Here is a 24,690-nt window from a genome sequence, read left to right as displayed (position 1 = left end):
ATAAACAAAAAGAAAAATCAAGAAAACCTCACTCATTGTCACTCATATCATAAGTCATAACTTATCATGCAGTGTAAACACGATTTTTTAAAACATCATAGAAACGAGGAATCATAATAAATTTCATATGGTATTGTCATATGATATTCTTTATCTATGGTCATATGATAAAATCATGTAATGTAAAGTCAACTTAACTGTCTAGTGAATTTAGTAATTATTTTTTGCGAAGTTAGTTACTTTTTTACATACTAAAAGTGGCTAGAAATTGCTATACAACCAAGCACACGTACTCATATCCAATATTAATGGTAAACAAACTAAATAGTAAATAAAATAGAACTTTACGAATTACCGACAATCAATATTTATTTATCTGCACCATATAATAAATAGTTATGTTAAATTATAACAACTGAAATATATTTTTTAAATATATACTACCCAAAATTTTATGGGTTTAGTATACACTTCCACTATTTATAGTAATTCTTCTTTTTTTTAAGGAAATAAGTCTGTAATAAAAGTTTATTTACGCTGTTAATACTGTGAGCTAGGAACTTTTGTGTTGTAGGTTTCCAGCTATGAATCTGTCAAAATATGCCCGAGTTGAGCGAATGGGCCTTACCTAGTAGGCGGTAGTCTTAATCATAGTATCATGTTTAGAGTGTTCCAAAATTATAAATATACTACCGCCCATGATACTATGATTAAGAAGATAAGATATTGCGCATAAGTCGTGACGTAATTGGAGACTTGCACGTTCGTAATGTCAGTTTTTTGTATGTGTCAATAAATAATCTTTATTAAATAGTTTGTAGATATCTTTTTGTGTACGATTATTGTAATTATTAAACCTTTATTTAATATTATTATTTTGCTAATTAAATAATTTCATCACAGAATGCATAAAAATCCCATTTAACTTTAACAAGAATTCAAATCTGATCTCCAATGACGGCATGCGCGAACACGACCGATTTTGTGCTACGGGAAGATCCTATCTTGTTAGTCATAGTATCATGACTCTAAATGTAAAAAGTTTTGAAAACGGAATACTCATTATAAACAAATACTATAACATTATATTTTAAATTATTTGTATTCGAATGTTTTTACACAATATTTCATAAATTTAATATTTTAGTTGTGATAGAAACTTGAAATATCAAATATGGAATAATATTTAATATACAATACCACAATATCAATTAAAAAGTAGCAAAAAATTATTACAATACAAAAGAGATTCCTGGAAAAATGTTTGTAAACTTTTTAACAGAAAACCAAATATAAAAGACATATGGAAGTGTATAAAGAAAATAAAAAATATATTTAATCCAAAAAATTTATTCGATAAAAATGAAACGAGGAAATACTACAAATCCTTAAATAATAGCTGTCGAGAATTTAAACAGCAATTAAAAATTTGTGTAAAGACACTAAAGCTGAAATTCTACATGAAAAAAACTCAGTTCTTAACAGATGGGCACAACGATACTGAAGGAGGTTACAACATAGACAATTAACAAAATCTACAACGTCAACTACACAGTGACGACCCAACAAGAGAAGAAGTGTCAAATGCCATCCTAAAACTCAAAGACAATAAAGCCCCAGGAATCGATGAAATCTGTTCGAAAATATATAAAAAGGATCAACTTTTTGCAGCAATCCATAAACTAATAGTACTTATATGGAAGAATGAATTGGTAGCAGAAGAGTGGCTAAAGGGGATAATATGTCCGTTGCATAAAGAGGGTGATCAACTGGAGTATAAGAACTATAGAGGCATTACTCTGTTAGCATATGCGTATAAAATCTTCGGCAATGTATTGTTTGAAAGACATTTTACAAAGGATATTGTTGGTCAATATCAATCCGGATTTACTGCTGGAAAATCAACTACACATCAAATTCAAGCACATAGGCAACTTCTAGAAAAGTCACTAGAATATAACAGATACACACCATATCTTCGTCGACTTCAAAGAAGCCCGTGACAGTGTGAAAAGAACTGCATTATATAATGCAATGATAGACTTTGAAATCCCACCCAAGGTAGTTAAGTTGACCCAACTAACAATGCAAAACGTAAGCTCATGCGTTAGGATTGAAGGAGAGAACTCTACGTTCTTGGGGGACAGGGGGACGTGTCTCCTCTTTAATATTAGAATGAATGGAACTATTTCTAATAGATCGACGCAAATTCTCGCATTCGCTGACGATAAAGTTATAGTGGGCAAAAATATGAGAGACATGGTGCAGTGTTTTACAATGCTTGCGGACGCGGCAAGTGAATTAGGACTTCTGGTAAACGAGAAAAAAACCAAATATATGTTGGTTTCTAAAAACCCTCCGAAATATACAACACGGAATTCAAATTAAGAACTGTACCTTTGAGTAAGTCAAAGAATTCACATATCTTGGATCGCTAGTAAACGCAACAAACACGACAAGCGACGAAATAAAAAGACGCACAGCAATAGCAAACAGAACTGTTCACGGTCTCCAGAAACATTTAAAAAATAAAAATATAAAACGTGCAGTAAAGCTCAATATATACAAGACCTTAATAAGACCGGTTTTTATACATGGGGCTGAAACGTGGACCTTATCTCAAAATGATAAAAGACGTCTTGGTATTTTTGAGAAAAAAATTCTTGGAAAATTTTTGGGACCGTAAATGAAAATGGGCTATGTCGTCGAAGATACAACTTTGAACTATATCAGTTATAGACCGATCCAGATATTGTGAAATTAAAATTTGCTCCAAGTTGGGCGGAAACAAATATTTGCCCGATTGTTTTACTAAGCACAGATGATAGTCAATTTTCAAGTATGGAAATAAAACAAACAATAATACAGCACCCGAAGTTGATAGCATTTATTATAAAATGTTCGCTAGTTTCTTAGAATTAAGTATAGAAATATGGAATCAGGTAGAATTTCCAAGAAGATGGAAGGAATATTCAGCAATCCAAATCAAGATACGAAACATCCAAATTCATATAGAGCAATATCTCAATAGATCACAACAAATCACTTCCAGCAATTTTTGTAGATATAGAATCCAGCCTATGATATAAATTATCCATGTTTAGTTCAAAAATAAAGAAACAAAATGGCTAAAGTAGGTTAAAATGTTTTTCCATAGGTTGTGTTTTAAAACCCTCTCACTTAATCCCAAACACATATAAAAAATATCTCTGATGCTCATGAAATACTAACGTTTTTGTTTGTAAACTGACCTATGGTTCACAGTCGACATGCATATCTAACTAAGATCTGATGCGACTCTCACGGACGCCGTGCTCAGGCAAAGTGTTAAATGATTTCTTGAACATTTCACTAAAATTTATAGGGATAAAAACAATGGAATTTAAAAAATACAGAAGTTAAATTTAAATTTGGTTTATTAATCGACTATATGTACACAGTAAATGATTTATCACTAGCATGGGTATATGTAACTTAAATTTTGAATCCTAGTTTTCGCATACACTCCTTATGAGCTTCAATGAGGTTTTGGCAGTTTTCTTGTCCATTTTCAATAATACTGAAACAAATTGAGTATATTACACTGTGTTTTAAAACAATTTTTCGTTTCTTTCATGTATTGTTTGGCCCAACTTAAAATATGTTTATTGAGGCGTCGAAGCGTTTTGTTATCTCCATATATGACCCTTATTATTTTAAATTGTGAATTATTGTAATTACTTTTAAGAACCACGGAAATGAGAAGAGATGAAGAGAAAGAAGTAAGAAATATATGTGAGATCAAAGACATAGTACGATGGGCAAGAATCAGGAGAAGAGTATGGAGAGATCATATTAACAGAATGCCAGACGATTAGCTAGGCCAAAATTGCCAAAGAATAATGTCCAAACACACCTCGACCGCCTACGAGATGGCGGGAACGTTAGTCTGTGTCGACTCAACTGCTACTGGTGAACCATTGAAGAAAACACATCCTAACGTAAGAAGACTTCTTCTTTTTCCTCTTTATAAGCAATGCTGCTTGTTCATTGGCAGATTAATACCTGTATGGAAGGTTGTCACTTCATCTTTTGCGCGGTCGTCCGATACTTCTGTCGATTGGTGACTTACCTCTTGATACTTTGACGACACGAGTCTCCTCTGTTCTGCTTATGTGGTTATTCCATTCTTTTTTTTTTTTCGATTTTATGTCCATTCATTTATACACTGTATGTTATATTTTCTTCTAATGTCTTCACTTCTCTTTCAATCTCTCAGCATATTTCCTGTAATTCTTCTCAGTAGTCTCATCTCTACTGTTAGCCTTTGCATTGTGACTGTGTCGAGTCTTGTTTCTGAGGCATATGTCATTATTAGTCTTACACTGACTTTATAAAATCTTGACTTCATCTCAGTATTAATGTGTCTGTTTCACCATATAGTGTTATTAAGGCATCTTGCCAAGTCTATTTGCTTTTTGTACTTGATCTCTCACTTTTTTGTCCAAGTCTCCATAGCTAGACAGTGTAATTACCAGGAATTTTATTTAAATTAGGTACTTGTTCAATACTGATGCCATCTATTTTTATTTTACATCTGATTGGTACTTTGCTGACTACTATTGTTTTATTTTTGTGAGATGAGATTGTCATATTAAATTCTTTTGCTCTTATGTTAAATCTGTGGACCAGTCTTTGTAGACTATCTTCATCTTGGGCTATCAATATTGTGTCATCTGTCTAACATAGTATTTTTATTTCTTTGTTTCCCATTCTGTATCCTCTTCATTTGTTAACGCTTTTGATTATTTCATCCATGATTAAATTAAAGAGCATGGGGCTTAATGAATCTCCTTGCCTTATTCCGTGGCCTATTTCTGTAGGTTCTGTAAGTTTTCCATCTTGCTGACTTCCATTTTGTGTTTTGGTAGATATTTTCGATAGTTTTTATAATATTTAGGGGAACTTCTCTATTATAAAGAAGATAGATTACATCTTTGAGTCTTACGCTGTCAAATGCTTTCTTTAGAAAAATCAGACACAGAAATGCTGGTCTATTGTGATTGTGAAATGCTCTCTAGTGAATCCTCAGTAATTTGCGTATAACTTATATTGCATCTGTACACAATCTTCCACTAAGAAAACCCCTGTTGTTCATCTGCTAAACTTATCCTCTGATTTATTAGCATTTGTAAAATTTAAGTTCTAAGTTTTAGCGTAGTATTTAACAAGTTGTAATAGAAGACTTGATTTGTACATATTATTTTGATTTTATTTTCAATATATATGTATACATATTAAGCACCTGTAATTTGGTTTACAAGTTACAAGACGAGAATATCACATAGGTGGAAACCTCTTCTAAATGATAATTATACTGCTACCAAAAAGAGCCCTAATTTTGAATAATGGAAACACATTTTAAATAATTTATTTAAATATAAATGTATTTAAAAATTAAGTTCACAGAATAAAAAATTGAAAAAACAAATGATAAAAATAAAATGTGATTCATTTCTAACAGTATCAGCTTTAGAAAATTGTCAAGCAGTACTTAAAGAGCATCTGGTGTTGACATTTTCTAAGTAGACACTGGTCTTTTTTCAAGTTGTTGTGTCTTGATTTTGTATAAATTGAGCAGCTTTTAGTTTTCCTATGTTAAAATCCTGTATTTCTATTATAAGTTGGTGCCTTTGGTGTTCAAATCTTTCTATTTCTTTTTCCATAGTTTTGTTCAGTTCTTCAAAGCATCTTAATTTCATTTCAAGCTTTTCTATCTGTGTGTTTAGAAGTTCAGCTGTAAAAAATTGTATCTGCCTTTCCTCTATTGAAGCTAAATGTTTAGCTTTAACTGCTGCAGTAGCTAATACAGCAGCTGCTGCACTCTGTATTTCACTATGTTTTCTAAATTCATTATTTTTGGTATATCTGTGCAGTTTTTCATCTTCTTTAACTGTATTTAATATATTACCATCATTTTTCTCTTCAGTAGATTTTCCATTACCCTCATCATTTTTTTTATCTTCACATTCATAATCGTTACCAGAGATCGTAACAGTTTTATCACTTACTTTTAAATTAGATAGTTCCTCATAATTACCACTAGCAGGTTTAACAGTTTTAACATTTACATCTGTAATTACTGCATCTTGAATTGTAGAAAATTGATCCATAGCTGAATTAACAGCTGCTGCTGCTACCTTAGGATCTACAATAGAAGCTAAAAATGCTACAGTTGACATGACTGGATTTCCCATATCACTAAATGGAATGGGTTCATATGCTAAAGGTCCTAACATACTTTCACTACCTGGTCCTTCTAAGTAAGGATCTTCAATTGGTAGTCTAAGAAAATGAAGAATGCATTCATTTTGACTGCGTGAACCTACATGATCACTGACTTTATTCCAATCATTTTTATACATTTCCAATCCTTCCAGAAGAAGAAGAGTCTCCTGATCTGTCCAATCTCCTCGTACAAATTTTACACCATTCTGTCTGAAAGAATTAGATTTTTTAGCGTACTGGTCTAATTTTAATCCAAAGTTACCCATCTCAGCAGCTGGTTTTGGTTTCATAACTTTAGTTTTATTAAGATTCATGGAATTTCTTTTTCTTTTAACTGGTAGTTTTTTTTGAGTATTAATAGATTGGAGATCTCTTTGAGTATCAGACAGAATATGGAAATGAGAAGTAGATGGAGGACCCATGGGTGTTGGTTTGGATTCCGTATCTACTTGGTAGTTGATCAACCCCCATTGTTCAAGAAAAGCATGAACTCTCATTATGGCACAAACATCTCCTGCAAGGTTTCTTCTGCAAGCAGTACTAGTTATATATTCTGTTGGATTGAGGCGATAAGTATCTATTATGAAATTTCTATATGCTAAATATATATCTGGTGTCTTAGACTTGTTTTTACCATTGAAAAATTCTGGTACTGCCCACTTTTCAACAGCATGAATGGAATGGTAATCAAACCATGCTGAATAAGAAGGAATAATAATATGATATTCTTGATCTATCACAATTTTGTCTTGTCCATAATCTTTTGTTTTGGTTTCACTATTGTCATTATCAATGTTCAAATCTTTCCTGGCACCTTTATTTTCTTCCATATCATTAATTAAACTTTTTTGTAATGGTTGAAGTTTAGTGACTTCCTTATTGGATTGGTCATTTTGTTCTAAATGGACAATTTCCACAATGTTTGACACATAATTATTTATATCTTCATTAACATGATCTGCTAAGCCATCATTTTGAGGGTACTCTATTCTTATTTTCTTACCAATAGAATGATTTCTGCAAATTGTCAGATCTTTACGGGATGCAGAGCGTTTCCTTTGTATTCTTCCCATTTTAAAAATTAAACTTTTCACATTCCAATGTGTAGTTGACTACTTAATCACGATACTCCAGTTGGTTACTCATATATGGAATCAAACTTCTTTGATTATGTGATTTAATGTAATTCTTTAGATAAAGAAATGACCAAGAAATAACAATCACAGCTGTCAGAAATTTTCTCCAATGTTGTCTATTTCGTAGTTATAAAATGTTGTCTATTTTCGTGTTATTAACTGGAACATTTATTTTAAATCCATGTTATGTTTCCTAGTATTTCACTTTTTATCAATAAATCGGCAACGTCGAAGGTGTCACTTTTATAATGTACCGAATGTAAAATCAGTAAAATTAATGTTTGTACCAAAATTGATATATAAATGCGTATATATTTGGATATAAAACAGCATCAAGAATTATTAGATGCTTCTTACTCTTACTTTATGGATTCTGGAACATGAAAATTTGTCAAAAAAAAAGACAACTTACCATGCGTCTCTCGCCTTTTTTGTCTCTGGACACGCGCAACACGGCTTTAATTTTTTAGGTTCGGCATTTTCTTCTACAGTGCCAGTGGAAGCAGCTTCGACTTTCTCGTTAACATTGCCCATTTTTGTGTTTTGAATTGCGTAATTCAAAAAATTCAGATAATGTCAAATAATAACAAAACATACGTCAAACATCAACATCAATTGGTTCTTCTTTTTTGACTTAATGGAGTTATAATCTTTCAGTAATTTGATGTACAATATAAGAAACAACTTCTATTTTTATAATAACAGGTATAAAATTTACTACAATATAGATTATCCGCCAAAATAATATTCAATCTTAAACGTTTTGCTTGAATATAAAAATTTAATATGTATATAAGCGGTTGCGAACCTTCATTATAGTAGTTCTCTTACCCAGTACGCTACTGAAATAGGTCGAATGTCACACACAACCTTAGAGGAACAGTGACGTTTCATGAATTTAAATAAACCATTTCAAATGATTTTTTAATATGTTAGCAGTTAGTATGTTAACAAAATAATTTACAGTTAGCCACATAAATAATTACTATCTTGCTTTTGTTCAACACATTAGTGTTCTAAAACTCACTAATTGATTTGTTATTCCTTATTACCTGCAGACATGTGCATATATCATTATTTTTAATTAAGTATTATGTGATAATTTTTTACTCTTTAGTTGTTAGTTTGACGTATACTGGTGGTATATTTCATTATTTTTAATTTAGTATATGTGATCATTGGATATTTTTATTCATTAGTTGCAAGTTTGACGTACACTATTGGTATATTGAGGAATATATTAATTTGTTTATTTTTAATGACACAGCAGTTTACCTTCTAATTATTAACAAAGGTCAACAACATACTGCAATCAAAATGTCTTCAGTTGAATCCATAAAAGTAAGTTTATTAGGATATTTTATGAAGAAAATAGATTTTATTTTCTTTAATGTACTATTTTTGTTTGGAAATCACCTTCATAAAATGTTTTGAGAGGACATAATATGATATTATATATCATATTATTTCCTCATTATAAATAATTTATTATAAATAATATGATATAATAGGAGGGTTTTGAATTGCTAAATATCATTTAGCAATTCAAAACCCTCCTATTTATTAGTTATCTAGTAATACTAAACAAAATGTATATTCTAATACATACAATATATAGATACACATGGGCAAATCAGTCTCATCATCCTATTATGTGTTTAGTTTACATTGTTTGGTTTTTTCTTGTGTAAAATTTTGAGGAATGTCAACTAAAACAAAAATTAGATTGCAAAATTATTATGCAAAAATTATTGAACGGTTTTTAAAGAAATTTGGTTGACTGTTTTATATTAATGATTTTCTAGCCGAATTACGGAGAACCTATGTGTAATCATAAGTGGTTGAAAAACATTGAATAAAAACAGGCTTGTTTTTCTCCCTTTTTGTATTGCTGTTTTGCAACAAGCAAATTAAAACTTGTTAAACCAGTCCTCCATCTTATAGGAAATTCAATCATCACTACTTTATTTTGATTAGGACTTTGCTCCAAAATAAATCTTTCTTTTTAAAGTTATAAGCAAGGAAATTAGAGAAAAAAACCATGTTTTAGTAATTTTTAGAGCATGTGATTTTCAATTGTTTGACTTTGTTTTAAATGCAAACTAATATATGCTAAACCAAACATTATACAAGAATCTACAAACTGCAGGAGTTCCTCTCCCACCAATTTAAATGCCATTGTATGTACATGTAATATAAATTTCTACAAATTCTATCATTGCATATGTCACTGCCTCATCTCCTGCTCGCCAAGTGTGACTTAACCATCTAACTCTGCATTGCTTTATTTTAGTCACAATGTCTTCCTTAAGTTCTTCCTTAATCTCTGCATTTGTTCTGCTTCTATATTTATTTTGCTCTGTTCTGATTGGTCCTAGTATGGTTCTCATAATCTTTCTCTCTGCTATTCTTAAGTTTTCTTTATCTTTTTTAACCATCGTCATTGTTTAGTGCATATAATATAATATTGGCCTAATTATGGTGTTATAAATGTTTCTTAGTTTTCTTAGTCAGTGTTTTGCTTTTAAGTAATCTTTTGTTTGCAACATAAGCTTTATTCGTTGCTACTATTTTTTCTTTTATTTCAGACTTCCTTTTTCCAGATTTGCTTATTGTAACTCCTAGGTATTTGAATTATTCTACTTATTCAAACTCAGAACTTCCTATTTGGATTTTTTCTTTCATTGGCTTTTTCCCTAATCTTAATATTTTTGTCTTTTCTTGATTTAATCTTAGTTCCATTACCTCCCCTTTCTCTCTTATTTCTTCTAGTATTTCTTTCATTATTTTCCTGTTCTTTGCAATAATGGCAATATCGTCTGCATATGCAATTATTTGACCACCTCTTGTTCTGAGATTTCCTTTATTTATATTTCGTAGTACATATTCTAATGCTAGATTAAATAGCGTTGTTGATAAGGCATCTCTTGTTTCATCCCTTTATTTATACTGAATTCCTATGTCTCTTCTATTTGTGTCTTTATGCTTATTTTTGTAGTTCTCATTGTCATTTCTATTAATTTGTTGAGTTTATGTGGAATTTTTAATTTTTTAAGTACTATCATAAATCCGTTCCTTTTAATTGAATCAAATGCCTGTTTGAAGTCTATGAATAACATTTCCAATTCTGATTTAAATTTCTTTTGCTTTTTCCGTTATTTGTTTTATTGTGTATTGCATCTATTGTAGATCTTCCTTCTGTGAATCCACATTGGTACTGTCCTACTGTCTTCTTTGTGATCTTTGATAACCTCCTTTTTAGTATTGATGTCAATATTTTGTATGTTGTATTTAGTAACGTTATTCCTTTATAATTTTCACAGATTTGTTGGTCTCCCTTTTTATGTATTTTTATGATCTGTCCTACCTCCAAATCCCCTGGCATTTCTCTTCTTTCCATATATTTTCTAATAGTGCCAGTATTTTCCCTCTCAGTTCCCTTTCTCCATATTTTATTAGTTCCATATTAATTCCATCATTACCAGGGGTTTTTTATTTTTGCTTCTCTGTATTACTTCATCTAATTCCTCTATTATAGGTTCTTTTGAAATTTTGATGTCTACTTCATCCATGTCGTCTGCTTCTTCTTCATGCACCGTTTCCTCCTCATTTTGCATTTCTTTTCCTGTTGTTTCCTCCGTCAAGAGATTACTGTAGTAATCCCTACATACTTGCTTGTATTCTTGATCCTCTATTATCACTGTTCCCTCTCTATTTTTTATTTCTGGCTTGTGCTTTTTTTTTGTTATTTCTCTACATTCTTGGTTATATCATCCGTTTTTTGTTTTAGCCTGACTTTCACCTACCTGCATATTTGCACCTTCTTCTATTGATTTTTTGATTATCTCCCATTCTGTGTTTATATCTTCTGCTTTATATTTCTCTTTTATTTGAACTGTTTCTGCCTGTTCATATTTTTTTCTTACTTGTTAATTACTCATTTTATTGACATTCTACTTTTTATGTTGGTTTTTCTGTTTTGTTTTAATTTTAACTTTTTTTCTTATATTGGTTGTGACCATGTAGTGGTCTGAATCTGTACACGCACCTCTAAATGTTCTTAAATCTTTTATTGACGATTGTTTTCGTTTATTAATCATTATGTGATCAATTTGACTATATGTTTTCTGATCTGGTGACCTCCATGTTACCTTATGGATTTTAGGGTATTCAAATTTTGTTGAGCTTATTAACAAATTTGTTCTTGTTGCTAGGTTACATAGTCTTTGTCCATTGTCATTCGTGTTTTCTTGTATTGTATCCTTTCCTGCAATTTGTTGTAAAAAGTCCTCTTTTCCAATCTGGGCATTGAGGTCTCCTAGTACAAATATGACATCTTCTTTGTGTATTTTTTCTATCTCCTCTTCGACCCTATCATGAAAGATTTCTTTTTCATCTGCATTTCTCGTTTCTGTAGGGGCGTATAAGTTCAAGACTGATATATTAAATGGTTTGTTGTTGACTCTAACATAAATTTCAGGCCAATATCCTTTCGCATATTGGCTTGAAGTTTATAATTTTCTCTCTTAGGTGCCTTAGTATCATGAATCCCACCCCTTTTTGCCCTTGCTTCTTTCCTCCTGAATATAACATTGTAAAATCAATCTCTTGTTTATTAATCTCTCCTTGTCCCTCCCAGCGTAATTCTTGCAGTGCTGCAATATCTATTTTATACTTTTTGAGTTGTTTTCCTATTTCTAGTATTTTTCCTGGAGCTAGCATAGTTCTTATGTTTCATGTGCTTATTTTCAACGCTTTATTTTTGTTTGTTGTCTGTTGTCTTCGACTTTTATTTTTGTTTTCTTGTCTATCTTTCTTTATTTCACTGTTGTTGTACCCGAGTTTATCTACAGTCATTTCCTGTTTCTCTGCCTCGTCCGTCAACGAATAATGTATCCTCTCATCCCTTACTAGTTTTTTGAACCATCTCCAGGATGGTCTTCCAGCTGGTTGGTGTTTCTATCCCATCTTCTTTCTAGACCATCTATTATCAGTTTGTTGGCTTTAATTTGGACACGTTTACCTTTCTTTATTTCATCTTTTGCTATTCTTCGTATTTCCTTCTGTATTTGCAATTCCTCTGTCTTTAGATCATTGTTTATATATATTTTTTCTTTTTTCACTTCTTTAAGTTTACTTTTTTTTTCCATAATTTTTGTTTTTTCTACTTTGTTTGGCAGTCTGACTAAACATGTTTTATCTCCTTAGCTCTTTTGTCATAAAATTTCCTATTACTTCTTTTAGTGTTCTTTTATTTTCAGTTTCTATTGTCATTCCCTGTATTATCACATTATTTTCTTTTCTTATTCTATCCAGCCTTTCAAGGCGTCCTTTTGTATCATTCAGATCCTTTTTGATTTGTTCATTTTCTTTCCGGATTTCACTATTCTCTTGTTTTAGTTCTGTTAGTTCAGTTCTGTTCCCTCATTTCTTCTCTGTACTGTTTTTTTTCCCGTTTTTACTTCTTTTATATCAGATTTTAATTTTTGTAACTCTATTGTTAAATTTTTTATCATATTGAGTATTTGATCTATTTTGTTTTCATCTCTGTGACTTTTAACTGGGCTTCTTTGTACTTGTTCCTCTTCTTCTCTATTTCTTTTTCGATTGTCATAGGATGTATGTGCTACTTATATCGTTGCTTTCAGCAAGTGCTAGTGAAAAGTACTCAAATTGTGAAGAATTTTCTTTTAATTTATTGAACATATTAGTTGATATACATATTTTCAATATGTCGAACTACGGTATGTGCAAACAAACTAATCTCTTAGTTCAGGAAATGAAGCTCGAAAAAAGTTAAAACCTCGCAATTTTTTCGTCCTGCATGGTTTGAGTTGAAATTTTAACAGAAGGTAGGTGATAGCCCAAGGATCAAAATCTATATCGAACCGAAGTGCGCTGAAGGGTTTTAGGGGTGAAAACTACCCCTAATTGTCAAAAATTATAAAATAACATATTAAACCTGAATATGGCTAAGATTTGGTTTGAATTAGTTAAATAATGATTATTTTATACTTTTGAATAGAGTTCCATCATATTTCAACCCTTAAAAAGCAACCCTTGTTAGAAATTAATGTAAAAAAATTACTAATTCTAAAAAAATGATTTCGCCTTGGTTCGATTTGGATAAAAATTTGGATTTAAGCTCAACTCACCCTCTGCTTTATAGTTTATGTCATGCCGATGAACCCTGATTGTTCTTAGGGGTGAAAACTACCCCTAATTTTCAAAAATTGTAAATTGTTACAAATCTTAAGATGAGTGAAATTTGGTTTGGATTAGTTAAATAGTGATTTTTTTATACTTTAAAATACAATTTCATAAATTTTCAACCCTTAAAAATCAATTGTTATGAGTGCTATAGGTGAAAACAATTTTTTGCCAAAATTTTGCAACTTTTCAACTTTTGAAAATCACCCTTTAAAACATTGCAGTTTTTATAAACTAATTTAATAGATATAAATTGAAAAAAGTAGAATTAAATACAAAAAAATTTATCAACATAAAAAGGCACCATATATTCTTATACGTTTACATAAATAGTTGAAAATATTTACATTTATAGGTAAAACAATTATAATATTAATTTTATTCGTCATCAATTACATCTTCATCGTGATCTATGTCATCCTCATCTTCTTCAATTATTGGTGGACTATTATTGCACCCTTCCCCTGAACACCCAGAACAAGTATACTTACAGTATAAACCAACTTTTCTGCACCCACATGAAACGCCACATCCTTTTTTGCATTGGCAAAAAATAATTTTCAAAAGTTCATCGGGTGCAGGTTGTTTGTTCATGCGTACGGGTAATAACAAACCATCTTTGGAATACCATCCCCAATCTGTTGCTCTGATATTTTCATTGCCAAGCCACTGTTGAATTTGGTAATAGCATCTTTTTGAATGCTCATCTAAGGCATCAACAGTGGGCAGAAGGGATGATAGCTTAACCGCACAGTTTTTCATTGTAGCTTTGATGAACTGTTCGAGAAAAGCTTCCAAATCTTTTATTTTTTTTTAACTTGGTAAGCTGCGTGTCTTTAACAGTTCCGTACATTATTGCACAGTATCTGCCAGCATCTAAAATATCTTCAAGCTTAGCAGTACTGCTGTAAAAAATTTCGGCATGTTCCCTCATGTCCGGTCTTTTTTGAAGAATATCAAAAAAAATTTTTTTACCTTTATTGTAAAAAGCAGATACAGTATCACAGCCAGTAAAAGCATGGGAAAAAGCTATTAATTTTGAACTATCTGGGTACCCTATTTCACAAAATTAATTGGTTTTTTTAATGTCTTTCCTTCCATTTTAACGATACAGTGTTTCTTCGAAAACGATTTTGTAGAGGTTTTTAAGAGCTACAAGGATCTGTGAATTAAATCTTTTTGGAACCCTTGGTTTTTAAATGGGGTGAGTTTAAAGGGCTCGAAGAAGATGGTGCTTGATCGTAAATCGATGCTTTAAACGGCTATATCTCGCCAAATATTCATTGTACAACAAATCCAAATAAAGGAAAATTTTAGTCATTAAAAAAGCTACAATTTAGTACATTTTTATTTTTTTCATATATTCAGTATTTTCGGGGATATTTAAAAAAAGAAGGGTAAAAAATATGAAATTGTAAATCATTTCTCGCTTTAAGCTGTACTTTTTCTAAAACTAAACATTTTAAATGGGTCAAACTTCTTGGACGTATTAACAATACATGTACAAAGAGAATTGCAGGAGGGTGAAGATCGATTTTAATTATGGGCGTAGTTAGGGGGCTGTTTTCATCGATTTTTTCGTAAAAAAATGAGGTATTGACCTTATTTTCATCATAACTCACTCAATTTTTGAGCTAGAGTCCTTTTTTTATGATAGGTCTATTTATGCTCTTCAAAAAAGGTTCTATGAGTTTTCTTCCAAAAATGCATCATTTTCCCGATATTTGCCTTTGACTCTTTCAAATTTGGCATTTGAAGAAAACCGCTGAACATTGATAGGCCGTATTTCGGTTCCTATTATATCGCAAAAACATTTTAAAAAATGAATTGTATTTGTCTTTTTAAAAGCTACAAATTTGTTCTCTACAATTTTTTTGATACAATGCACCATTTTCAAGTTATTCGCGAAAAATCGATTAAAAACGTCGATTTTTTCGTCTAAAAGTTGTTACCTTCAATCGCGAATAACTTGAAAAATATCAGTTTTACAAAAAAAATGTATAGAACATTTTTTGTTTAGAATCACTTTTTTAATCGAAACCTGTGGTTAAAACGTAAAAAAAATTCACCCCCGAGATGGGGTGGCAACCACCCCCAAGGCTTTGGCGCACTTTGGTTCGATATAGATTTTGATCCTTAGGCTATTACGTACCTTCTGTTAAAATTTCAAGTCAATCCACGCAGGACGAAAAAATTGCGAGGTGAAATGCTTCATTTCCTGGACTATCTTCAAATTTTTAAATTTTATCCTGACAAATTTCGTTCACAGCAGCTTAAATACATTTTTTAATGAACTTTTCATCTGTAAAAAGTAAAGTTCGTGTAATCTTCTGGCTAAGGTCTAGTGTTAGGGTTTTCAGGTCGCGCAAGCACCCCTAACATGACTTAACGACTACTTTGGTAGCCGGGACCGACGGCTTTACGTGCCCTCCGAAGCACGGTGGCAGCTCAGTTAAATTATAAATTGAAAATTTTGTCGGTGCCGTGATTTGAACCCCCCTCCAGCTTGTTAAGCCAGTAACATAGCCACTGAGCTACGGCTGCCACTTTTCATCTGTAAATGGACTACTTCAAAAATAATAAATAAAAATTATAGAGTTTTTTATATTACTTTTGTATCATTCTATTTAGGAGTTATTCATTCATTTTATTGCAAATTAGTTCATTAAGTAATTATAAAATAATTTTTTCTATTTATTTCAGGATATTAAAGAACACAAACATAGAAATAGAGGTTTTTGCAGTTACGTTAGAACTATGCTGCTCAAAGTTTTTCTCTTCACAAGATACTACATTGATATTCTTATAGACGTTATATTTGGATATTTTAATGATTCAAAGAGAGTTCCAATTAAAAAATGTACTAATCCAATAATTCTTGAAAGTGCTACATCTCTTGCACAAAAAATAAGAAAGAGGGAATTAACATCAGAAGAAGTAGTACAAGCATTTGTTGACAGGATTAAAGAAGTAAATCCTGTTCTAAATGCTTTGGTAGATTCTAGATACGAAGATGCTTTAGAAGATGCTAGAAAAATCGATAGAGATATAGCAAATGGAACAATTTTAGATGTTGATTTTCAAGAAAAACCATTTTTGGGTGAGTGAGTTTTTTATAGCATTAATTTATATAGGGTGTTTCATTAATAATTGGAAATATTTTAACTGTAGATTCCTGGGCTCAAAATATTAAGGTTTAACCCAAATCACTTAAATAAAATATGGCTCGTTACTGAGTTGCAGGGAGTTTTATTTAAAAACTATTTGTACCCAGTACTTTAAAACTATTTGACATATCCTTGTCATACTTGACAGGAAGTGTATGTACTGTACAACATACTAAATTATATTAAATAAACGTTTCTGGCTACTACCAGAGGCATACGACAGGGGAAAGTGAATGGTTGACCCTTCCCAAATTCTATGCCACTAGCGGAATTGCTATTTTAACGCAGTTCTTCGATTCTCTGTTTATTCCTAACAATAAAGTTATTATTTTTTGAGTTATTTGAAGTTAAAAATGAAGCGTAAAAAATGTATCATAACAGATACTCATCAGATGGGCGGCCTAGGATTTGGAGAACTTGTGAACGTTATCATCAATGTTGTTTTACTCCCAGAGTTCAATTTGGTGGAGGTGGTATAATGGTGTTGGCAGGCATTTCCTTAGAGAGGCTCATATAGAAATTGTTACAATTCTATTTTAGGGGGCAATTTAAATAATGAAAGGTATATTGAACAATGTTTTGAAGATCATGTAGTGCCATTTACCCCATTTGTTGTAGAAAACTTTCGTCTGATGCAAGACAATGCTCGAATTGAAATAATAACACGAGATTACTTGGGGGTTTCTTTATTACCACGGTCCCCATGGTGTCCAGACTTAATCTAACAGAGCATTCTGGGACGACGTATTCGACATAACCATGTTCAGTTGCAAAACATTAATGACTCAAAGCAAGCAGTTTGTGACGAATGGGAACAAACTCCTCAGGAAGAATATATTGCCTTGACCCGACGTATGCTTGATCAAATGAGAGCCGTAATTAGGAGTTGTGGAGTTAATACTCCCTACTAAATATCATTTTTCATTAAAAATGTTCAAAATGAAAAAAAATGTTGTTTCTTTGCAGATTTTCAAATTTTTTATTCTTTTTTCTTTGTTAAATTCTTGATTTGTATACATTGTATACAAATCAAGTATACTCTTAATCTTTCATTTGGTATGAATTTTATTGCAAAAAAAGGTCTCTTGGATAAACAAATGAAATTACTTTTAAACTAATTAATGTATCGATCTGAAATTTTAAGGGTTTGTTAAGGACCATAATACCCAACAATAACAAATATCTAGGTTTATTTTTTTTACAATAGGTATATACATACAATTAAAGATTTTTCCTTATTTTGCAGTTTTCGAAGCAACAAATTAATTTTTCAACTTTTATCAATCGCCATTATAAAACTACATATTTATGTTTTAAAAGAAAGTTTTATAATTTTAACTCAAATATTAAACTTTTTAATAGTACTGTAAACGTTATAATATGTTTTTTACTTAACTGTCCGACAAGACTTGGCAACAATGTTCTGAATTTGCTAAATACATACTTCTCTTACTTGTACTCTATGTTTATCTCATCTGCGCACTTCACGGCTACTCACTATCTTGGGCTATTGTACTTCTATGTAATCTACAATCTTAAAATAAGAATTTTCCAATGCTGACAATAATAATTATAGATCATTGGTATTAAAAAACAATCTTTTAAGAAAACATTTCTCTTTTCAGGTGTACCATTTACAACCAAGGAATCATCAGCTGTTAAAGGAATGTCATTTACCTTGGGTATAGTAAAGAGAAGAGGCAGAAGAGCTACTTTTGATGCAGATTATATAACCCTTATTAAAAACGCAGGAGCCATATGTTTAGGTAATGTAATAATACAGACGTAGGTAATTTAAATATTTGCTTAGCATATTTATAATAATTGTACTAGTGATTTTGCCTGTCACCGTGCAACAGAGGATCCAATCAATTGCCATTTACAGCCACTCCACTCAATTTTTTCTCGCTTCCGTCCTAAAGCTAGGACGACAACAAAATGATATTTTAGTCTGTTGTACAACTTTCATAACAAATAAGTCAATTTTGGAGAGTCGTTGAACTTTTTACGTAAAGTCGTCTTAAGAAATCCATCTAGGTACAAACAGCAGCGAATTCTAGTTTGGCAATTCATTTGTTGGGAAAACTCGAGTTTTGTATTATATTTTTTACCGATCACCAATTTCGCAGCCAATTTTTTAGGATCGACAAACTTTCAAAAGAATTAAAAATTAAATTTTTAAAATAATAAACTTCTTGCATGAAGGGGCCGGTCTTTTTACGTCTTAATTGTCAAAGAAATCACACTAATGTTTTAATATCTCTTTTGATTATACAATTTGTGGTGGCAGGAGTAAATTAAAATATGCAAAGAAAGGTTTAATCTATAATATAAAAATGAATCGCAAAATGTGTTGGTAAGCGCATAACTCAATAACGTATGGACCAATCTTAACAATTCTTTTTTTTTAATGGTCCTTGAAGTATAAGGATGGTTTTTCGAATAATTTCCGGGAAAACCCTAAAACAGCCCTTTTCTTTTTCCCATACAAATATTTTATATGTATTCTGTAAAGTGTCAGAAACGGGGATTGCCACATGCACACATTTTGATTTGGTTGAAAATTGGATTTTGAGTTGAAAAGATAAGGCCAAATGAAGTTAATGCAGTAATATCAGCTGAAATCCCTAATGTAGACATAGATCCTGGATTGCATGAGGTAGTTATCAAAATCATAATACATGGTCCCTATGGAACTCTTAATCAAAATTCACCGTGTATGGTGGATGGTAAATGTTCAAAGCGATATCCACGGACATTAATATCTGAAAAAATCACTGGTAATGACGGTTATCCACTGTATCTTCGCCGGTCGACAGCGCACAATGTAAGATCAACAATTGTCAAATTAAATCAACAAAATATTGAAATAGATAATCTCTGGATTGTTCCATATTCACCCATTTTATCAAAGACCTTCAAAGCGCACATCAATGTTGAATCTTGCCATTCAGTGAAATCTATTAAATACATTTGCAAATATGTAACCAAAGGGAGTGATATGGCTGTGATTGGTATTAATGCATAATTCCAATTATGAAGTTACCCAATACCAAATGGGTCGCTATGTTAGTAGTAATGAAGCAATTTGGCGAATATTTTCTTTCCTACTCATGAGAGACACCATACTGTTGTTCATTTAGCTGTGTATTTAGAAAATGGACAGAGTATATTTTACAGCACAGAACGCAGTACAAAGAGCTGCTCAGCCACCATCTACTACATTAACCAGTTTTTTTGAGATATGCCAAAACGATGCTTTTGTTCAAACATTGTTATATTCTGAAATGCCAAAATATTATACTTGGATTCAATCCTCAAGGAGATTTATACGACGGAAACAAGGAAAACCAGTTCCAGGATACCCAGATGTATATCCTACCGATGCGATTGGTCGAATTTATTCAGTACATCCAAGCAATGATGAATGTTTTTATTTACGACTGTACTACTGTTACTATTAGTCAATGTACGTGGCCCAACATCATTCCAACATTTACGAACTGTTGATGGTGATTTGTGTGGATCATACAGAGAAACGTGCCAACTTTTGCAATTACTAGAAAATGACGCTCATTGGGATCAAACTCTCAATGATGCTGTAATATCATCACAAGCTCATCAAATACGAACATTGTTTTCTATAATCATATCTATATGCTTCCTATCAAACATAAATGATTTGTGGATCAAGTACAAAGATAATATGTGTGATGATAATTTTTATCAAATACGCATTAGAAGGGGAAATCCAAATATACAAATAAGCGAAGCAATTTACAATGAAGCATTGATTTCAATTGAGGACATGTGCTTGATGATGTCAAACAAACTATTATTTCAATTAGGCCTGGCCGCGCCCAATCGTCCAATGCATAATGCTTTTAACCAAGAGTTGCACCGAGAAAAACTGTATGATCTCAACACTTTAAAGAATTAATTCAAACAAATCTTCCACTATTGAATGAACAACAGAAGTATGTATTTGATACACTTATGAAAGTAACAAATGATAAAACAGGAGGGATTTACTTCTTAGATGCACCTGGTGGTACAGGAAAAACTTTTTTGATTTCATTGATATTAGCAACAATTCGCTCACAAAATAAAATTGTACTTGCACTCGCTTCGTCGGGAATCGCAGCAACTTTGCTTGAAGGTGGTCGACCAGCCCATTCAGCACTAAAATTACCATTAAACATGCAAAGCAACGAAACTCCAACCTGGAACATTTCGAAGAACTCTGCAATGGCAAAGCTTTTGCAGCAATGTGAATTGATTAGAGATCGGAGATCTACGAAGCAATCATAACCCATTTGGTGGTGCAATGATTTTATTAGCAGGAGATTTTCATCAAACATTACCAGTAATTCCACGATCAACGCCAGCTGATGAACTCAATGCATGTTTAAAGTCCTCCAATTTGTGGAAACATGTCAAGGTATTACACTTAAGTAAGAATATGCATGTCGAGTTGCAAAATGACCAATCTGGAGACATGTTCTGTAAACAACTCATTGACATTGGTAATGGCAAATTTCCTATAGACACCTTGACTTGACACATGATTTACAGAAACCATGATTGGTTTAGCGAACGGACTATATTGGCTGCAAAAAAACATAGATATAAATGAATTAAATTTTAAAATCCAAGAACAAATTACAGGCGAATTGAGGATATATAAATCAGTTGATTCGGCTACTAACCAAGATGATGTCGTCAACTATCCGCCTGAATTTTTCAACTCGCTGGATATACCAGGATTGCCACCTCACAATCTTCAATTAAAGGTTGGATCGGTAGTTATAATGTTGAGAAATATCAATCAACCGCGTCTTTGCAACAGCACACGGTTAGCGATAAAAAAATTATTGAACAACGTGATAGAAGCAACTATACTGAAAAGAAAGTATAAAGGAGAAGACGTTTTGATATCACGCATCCCAATGATTCCGACTGATGCACCATTTGAATATAAACGACTACAGTTTTCAGTGCGGCTTGCTTTTGCTATGACCATAAATAAGTTCCAGGGGTAATCATTAGGTGTTTGTGGTATTAATCTAGAAAACCCATGTTTCTCACATGGTCAATTGTATGTTGCCTTTTCCTGTGTTGGAAAACCATCAGATTTGTTTGTATATTCACCAGGTAATCAAACAAAAAACATCATAAAGCACTACAATAAAAATAAAACAGATTTTTGTTAATAATTATGAATCACTTGATTTACAATAAAGCGATTACTGAAAATACGTTTTATTTTATTATTCTTTATTACATCGGTTATTAACCCTATGTTAATAATAATAATAATAAATAATTAATTATCTCTATATTTTGTCATTGAAGCACCCACTTTATAAATATTTGTCATCTTTAGGTTCCCTCTATCCCTTTAGATTATTTTTCAATCAGGTTTGAACCTTAAGTTCCCCTGTTAGTTTGAAGCCCTCTGGCAGATATCCCAGTCCATGTTTTTAGTGGGTCCAAAAGGGTGGCCAAAGTTCGTGGAAGCGAAGATACTTAGGTCGCCCGAGCTGACCTTCACACACCGCTCTATTATCATGGTGACGGTTCTGTTCAGGAGAATTAAAGAAATATGCTGCCACATTTCAAATCTATTTGACAGAACGAAGTGTGTCGGGTCCGCTAGTAACGAATAAAAAAATGATACATGTATATTAATGATTCTTCTGAGGTTTCTCCATATCTGTAAAATATTATATAAGGTTAGTTCAAACATTTATATTGTCTTCATTTAGCAATCTGATCTCTCGCTAGGTTATATAATGTTGCTGCAGATTAGAACGGTTGAATCTTTTCAACTTTACTGCCACTTCCATTGGGTAAAAGTTTTGTTACATATCTGGTTTTAATATGAAATTCATATATAAATTTAAATAAATTATATAAATTTTCTTCATGGATTATTTAGTGGATTCCTTAAAAATGGCTTCACTGTATAATCAATATCTCCAAGTCTCCAAGTAATGAACCCATTTATATTATCTTCATTTAAACTTTTTCTCAAGAATACAGAATTGTTTATATCTACTTGGTAGGCACCTACAAAATTATATCCAAGAAGTATCACAAAATTGTCAGAATTTAAAATCGATATTCCATATATTCTATAGAAGATTTATTGTAAGTTTTGAGAATTTCGTGCTACACTATGGATATTTTGTATCCTTACTCTAAGTCTTTTTTTACAATTTAATGTATTTTATAATATTAAAATAACCTGACAACCTAGGTACTATGTGCATATTTTTCATTTTGGAATCCTATACTTCTATTATTCAATTAATAGCACCAATATCTCTTGGAAGACGTTAATTAAACCATTTTTTTTAATTATCAAGATTATGAAAGCATTGAGTGCTTAAACTAAGCGAAGAAAAAGAGGTAGAATGTTTATAATCTTTTATTAACAACTATTTACAATATATTTTCAGAATGTAGATCTCTGTCAATTTACTTAATCTAAACCTCTTAAAATATTCTTTATCATTACACAAATTAAAATGGTCGATTCTGTCTCAAATATTATATTTTCACACTAAGTTTTTAAACATTAAACATCATGCTAATTACGATACATTAACCCCGATTCTCAGCGGTATTGCAGTTCAATAGTCCAGCCGATCAGCAGTTTAGACATATAATGCAGACAGGTCGTCATCAATTATTTTCTTATAAATACTGTAAATTTTTATTTTAAAGTCAGTTGTAATTATATTAAATAAAGTGCTGTTAGTCTGTTAGTTGTACCTTTAAAAGGGCCGTTTTAAAAAGTACCTTCGGAGTAACAACCCTTAAGTTGCTCTTCGATTTCACTAATACCGCATCCATGTCACTCACCTAAAATAAACAACAATATTTAGGATATATTTTTGAGAGAACTTCTTATTCGGTACTTTATTTGCCAAATAAATATTTTGTATTTTATCTGTCAGACAAGTTATTCATAACAGAATATTGTTTACCTATAATAACAAAACTTATTGATATAACGTTACAAGATACAAAACTTACAAACAGAAGTTCCCAAACAATGAATGTTTTGACATCTGTAAACTAGGGCTGACTCTTCTTCTTTTGGTGCCTATCCTCTGTGGATGTTAACAATCACGTTGGTCCATACAACTTTGTTGACAGCTGCTCTAAATAGATGTATGGAAGTTATGCCTGCCCACTGTCTGATATTCTTCAATCATGATGTCCTTCTGCGCCCTTGAGATCTTTTGCCTTCTATTTTGCCTTGTAAAATTAGTTGAATTAGTTGATACTTCTCATTGCGCATCACATGCCCTAAGTATGTCATCTTTCTGATTTTCACGATACGCATAATTTCCAGATCTTTACTCATACGTTAGATCACGGTGTTGTTTGTAACATGATGGATATAGGAAATTCTGAGTATGAGGCGGTAGCACCACATTTCGAAGGCTTCTAATCGTTTGGATGTTGCCTCCGTCAAGGTCCAGGCTTCGACTCCATATAAAAGGGTAGACAATACATAGCATCTCAAGACTCGTGTTCTTATATCAATGTTCAGGTGCATATTACATAAAATCTTCCTTAGACGATTGAAGACAGCTCTCGCCTTTTCTATACGACATCTTATCTCCTGTGAGTGGTCCCATTCCTTATTTAGGCTGCATCCAAGGTATGTAATTTTGTCGATTATTTTCAAGGGTTCATTATTAGCTGTGAATTGGTGCTGTATTACGTCGTTTTTACTTACTACAAGAATTTTGGTCTTCTTACAGTTTACTTTCATGCCGTATCTGTCACAGGCTTCCATTACACTGTCTATAAATGTTTGCAGATCCTCCGCATTATCAGCAATCAAAACCGTATCGTCCGCATATCTTAAATTGTTTATGATTTCACCATTG

At 31.8% G+C, this 24,690-nt stretch overlaps 1 protein-coding gene and 1 pseudogene across 3 annotated transcripts in view; one reads left to right on the top strand and one right to left on the bottom strand.

The window, feature by feature from the left end:
• Positions 1–3,569: 3,569 nt before the first annotated feature.
• On the bottom strand, positions 3,570–7,759 carry LOC140445675 (SWI/SNF complex subunit SMARCC2 pseudogene; annotated as a pseudogene).
• Positions 7,760–8,296: 537 nt separating this feature from the next.
• The window catches only part of LOC140445676 (fatty-acid amide hydrolase 2-A-like), a 61,607-nt gene continuing 45,213 nt past the window's right edge, over positions 8,297–24,690 (top strand). Inside the window, exons 1-3 of one of the 3 annotated variants that reach the window (XM_072537918.1) lie at positions 8,297–8,744; positions 16,317–16,713; positions 18,406–18,546. In XM_072537918.1, the coding sequence (XP_072394019.1) occupies positions 8,721–8,744; positions 16,317–16,713; positions 18,406–18,546 (562 nt within the window). In that variant the 5' untranslated portion in view covers positions 8,297–8,720. The remainder of the gene's footprint in view (positions 8,745–16,316; positions 16,714–18,405; positions 18,547–24,690) is intronic. The other 2 variants (XM_072537917.1, XM_072537916.1) reach the window with 2 other exon arrangements.

This window comes from Diabrotica undecimpunctata, chromosome 7 (genome assembly GCF_040954645.1).
Source record: "Diabrotica undecimpunctata isolate CICGRU chromosome 7, icDiaUnde3, whole genome shotgun sequence".
NCBI lineage: Eukaryota > Metazoa > Arthropoda > Insecta > Coleoptera > Chrysomelidae > Diabrotica > Diabrotica undecimpunctata.
Note: the sequence above shows the minus strand (reverse complement) of the source record. Positions and strands in the feature narration are given on the sequence as shown.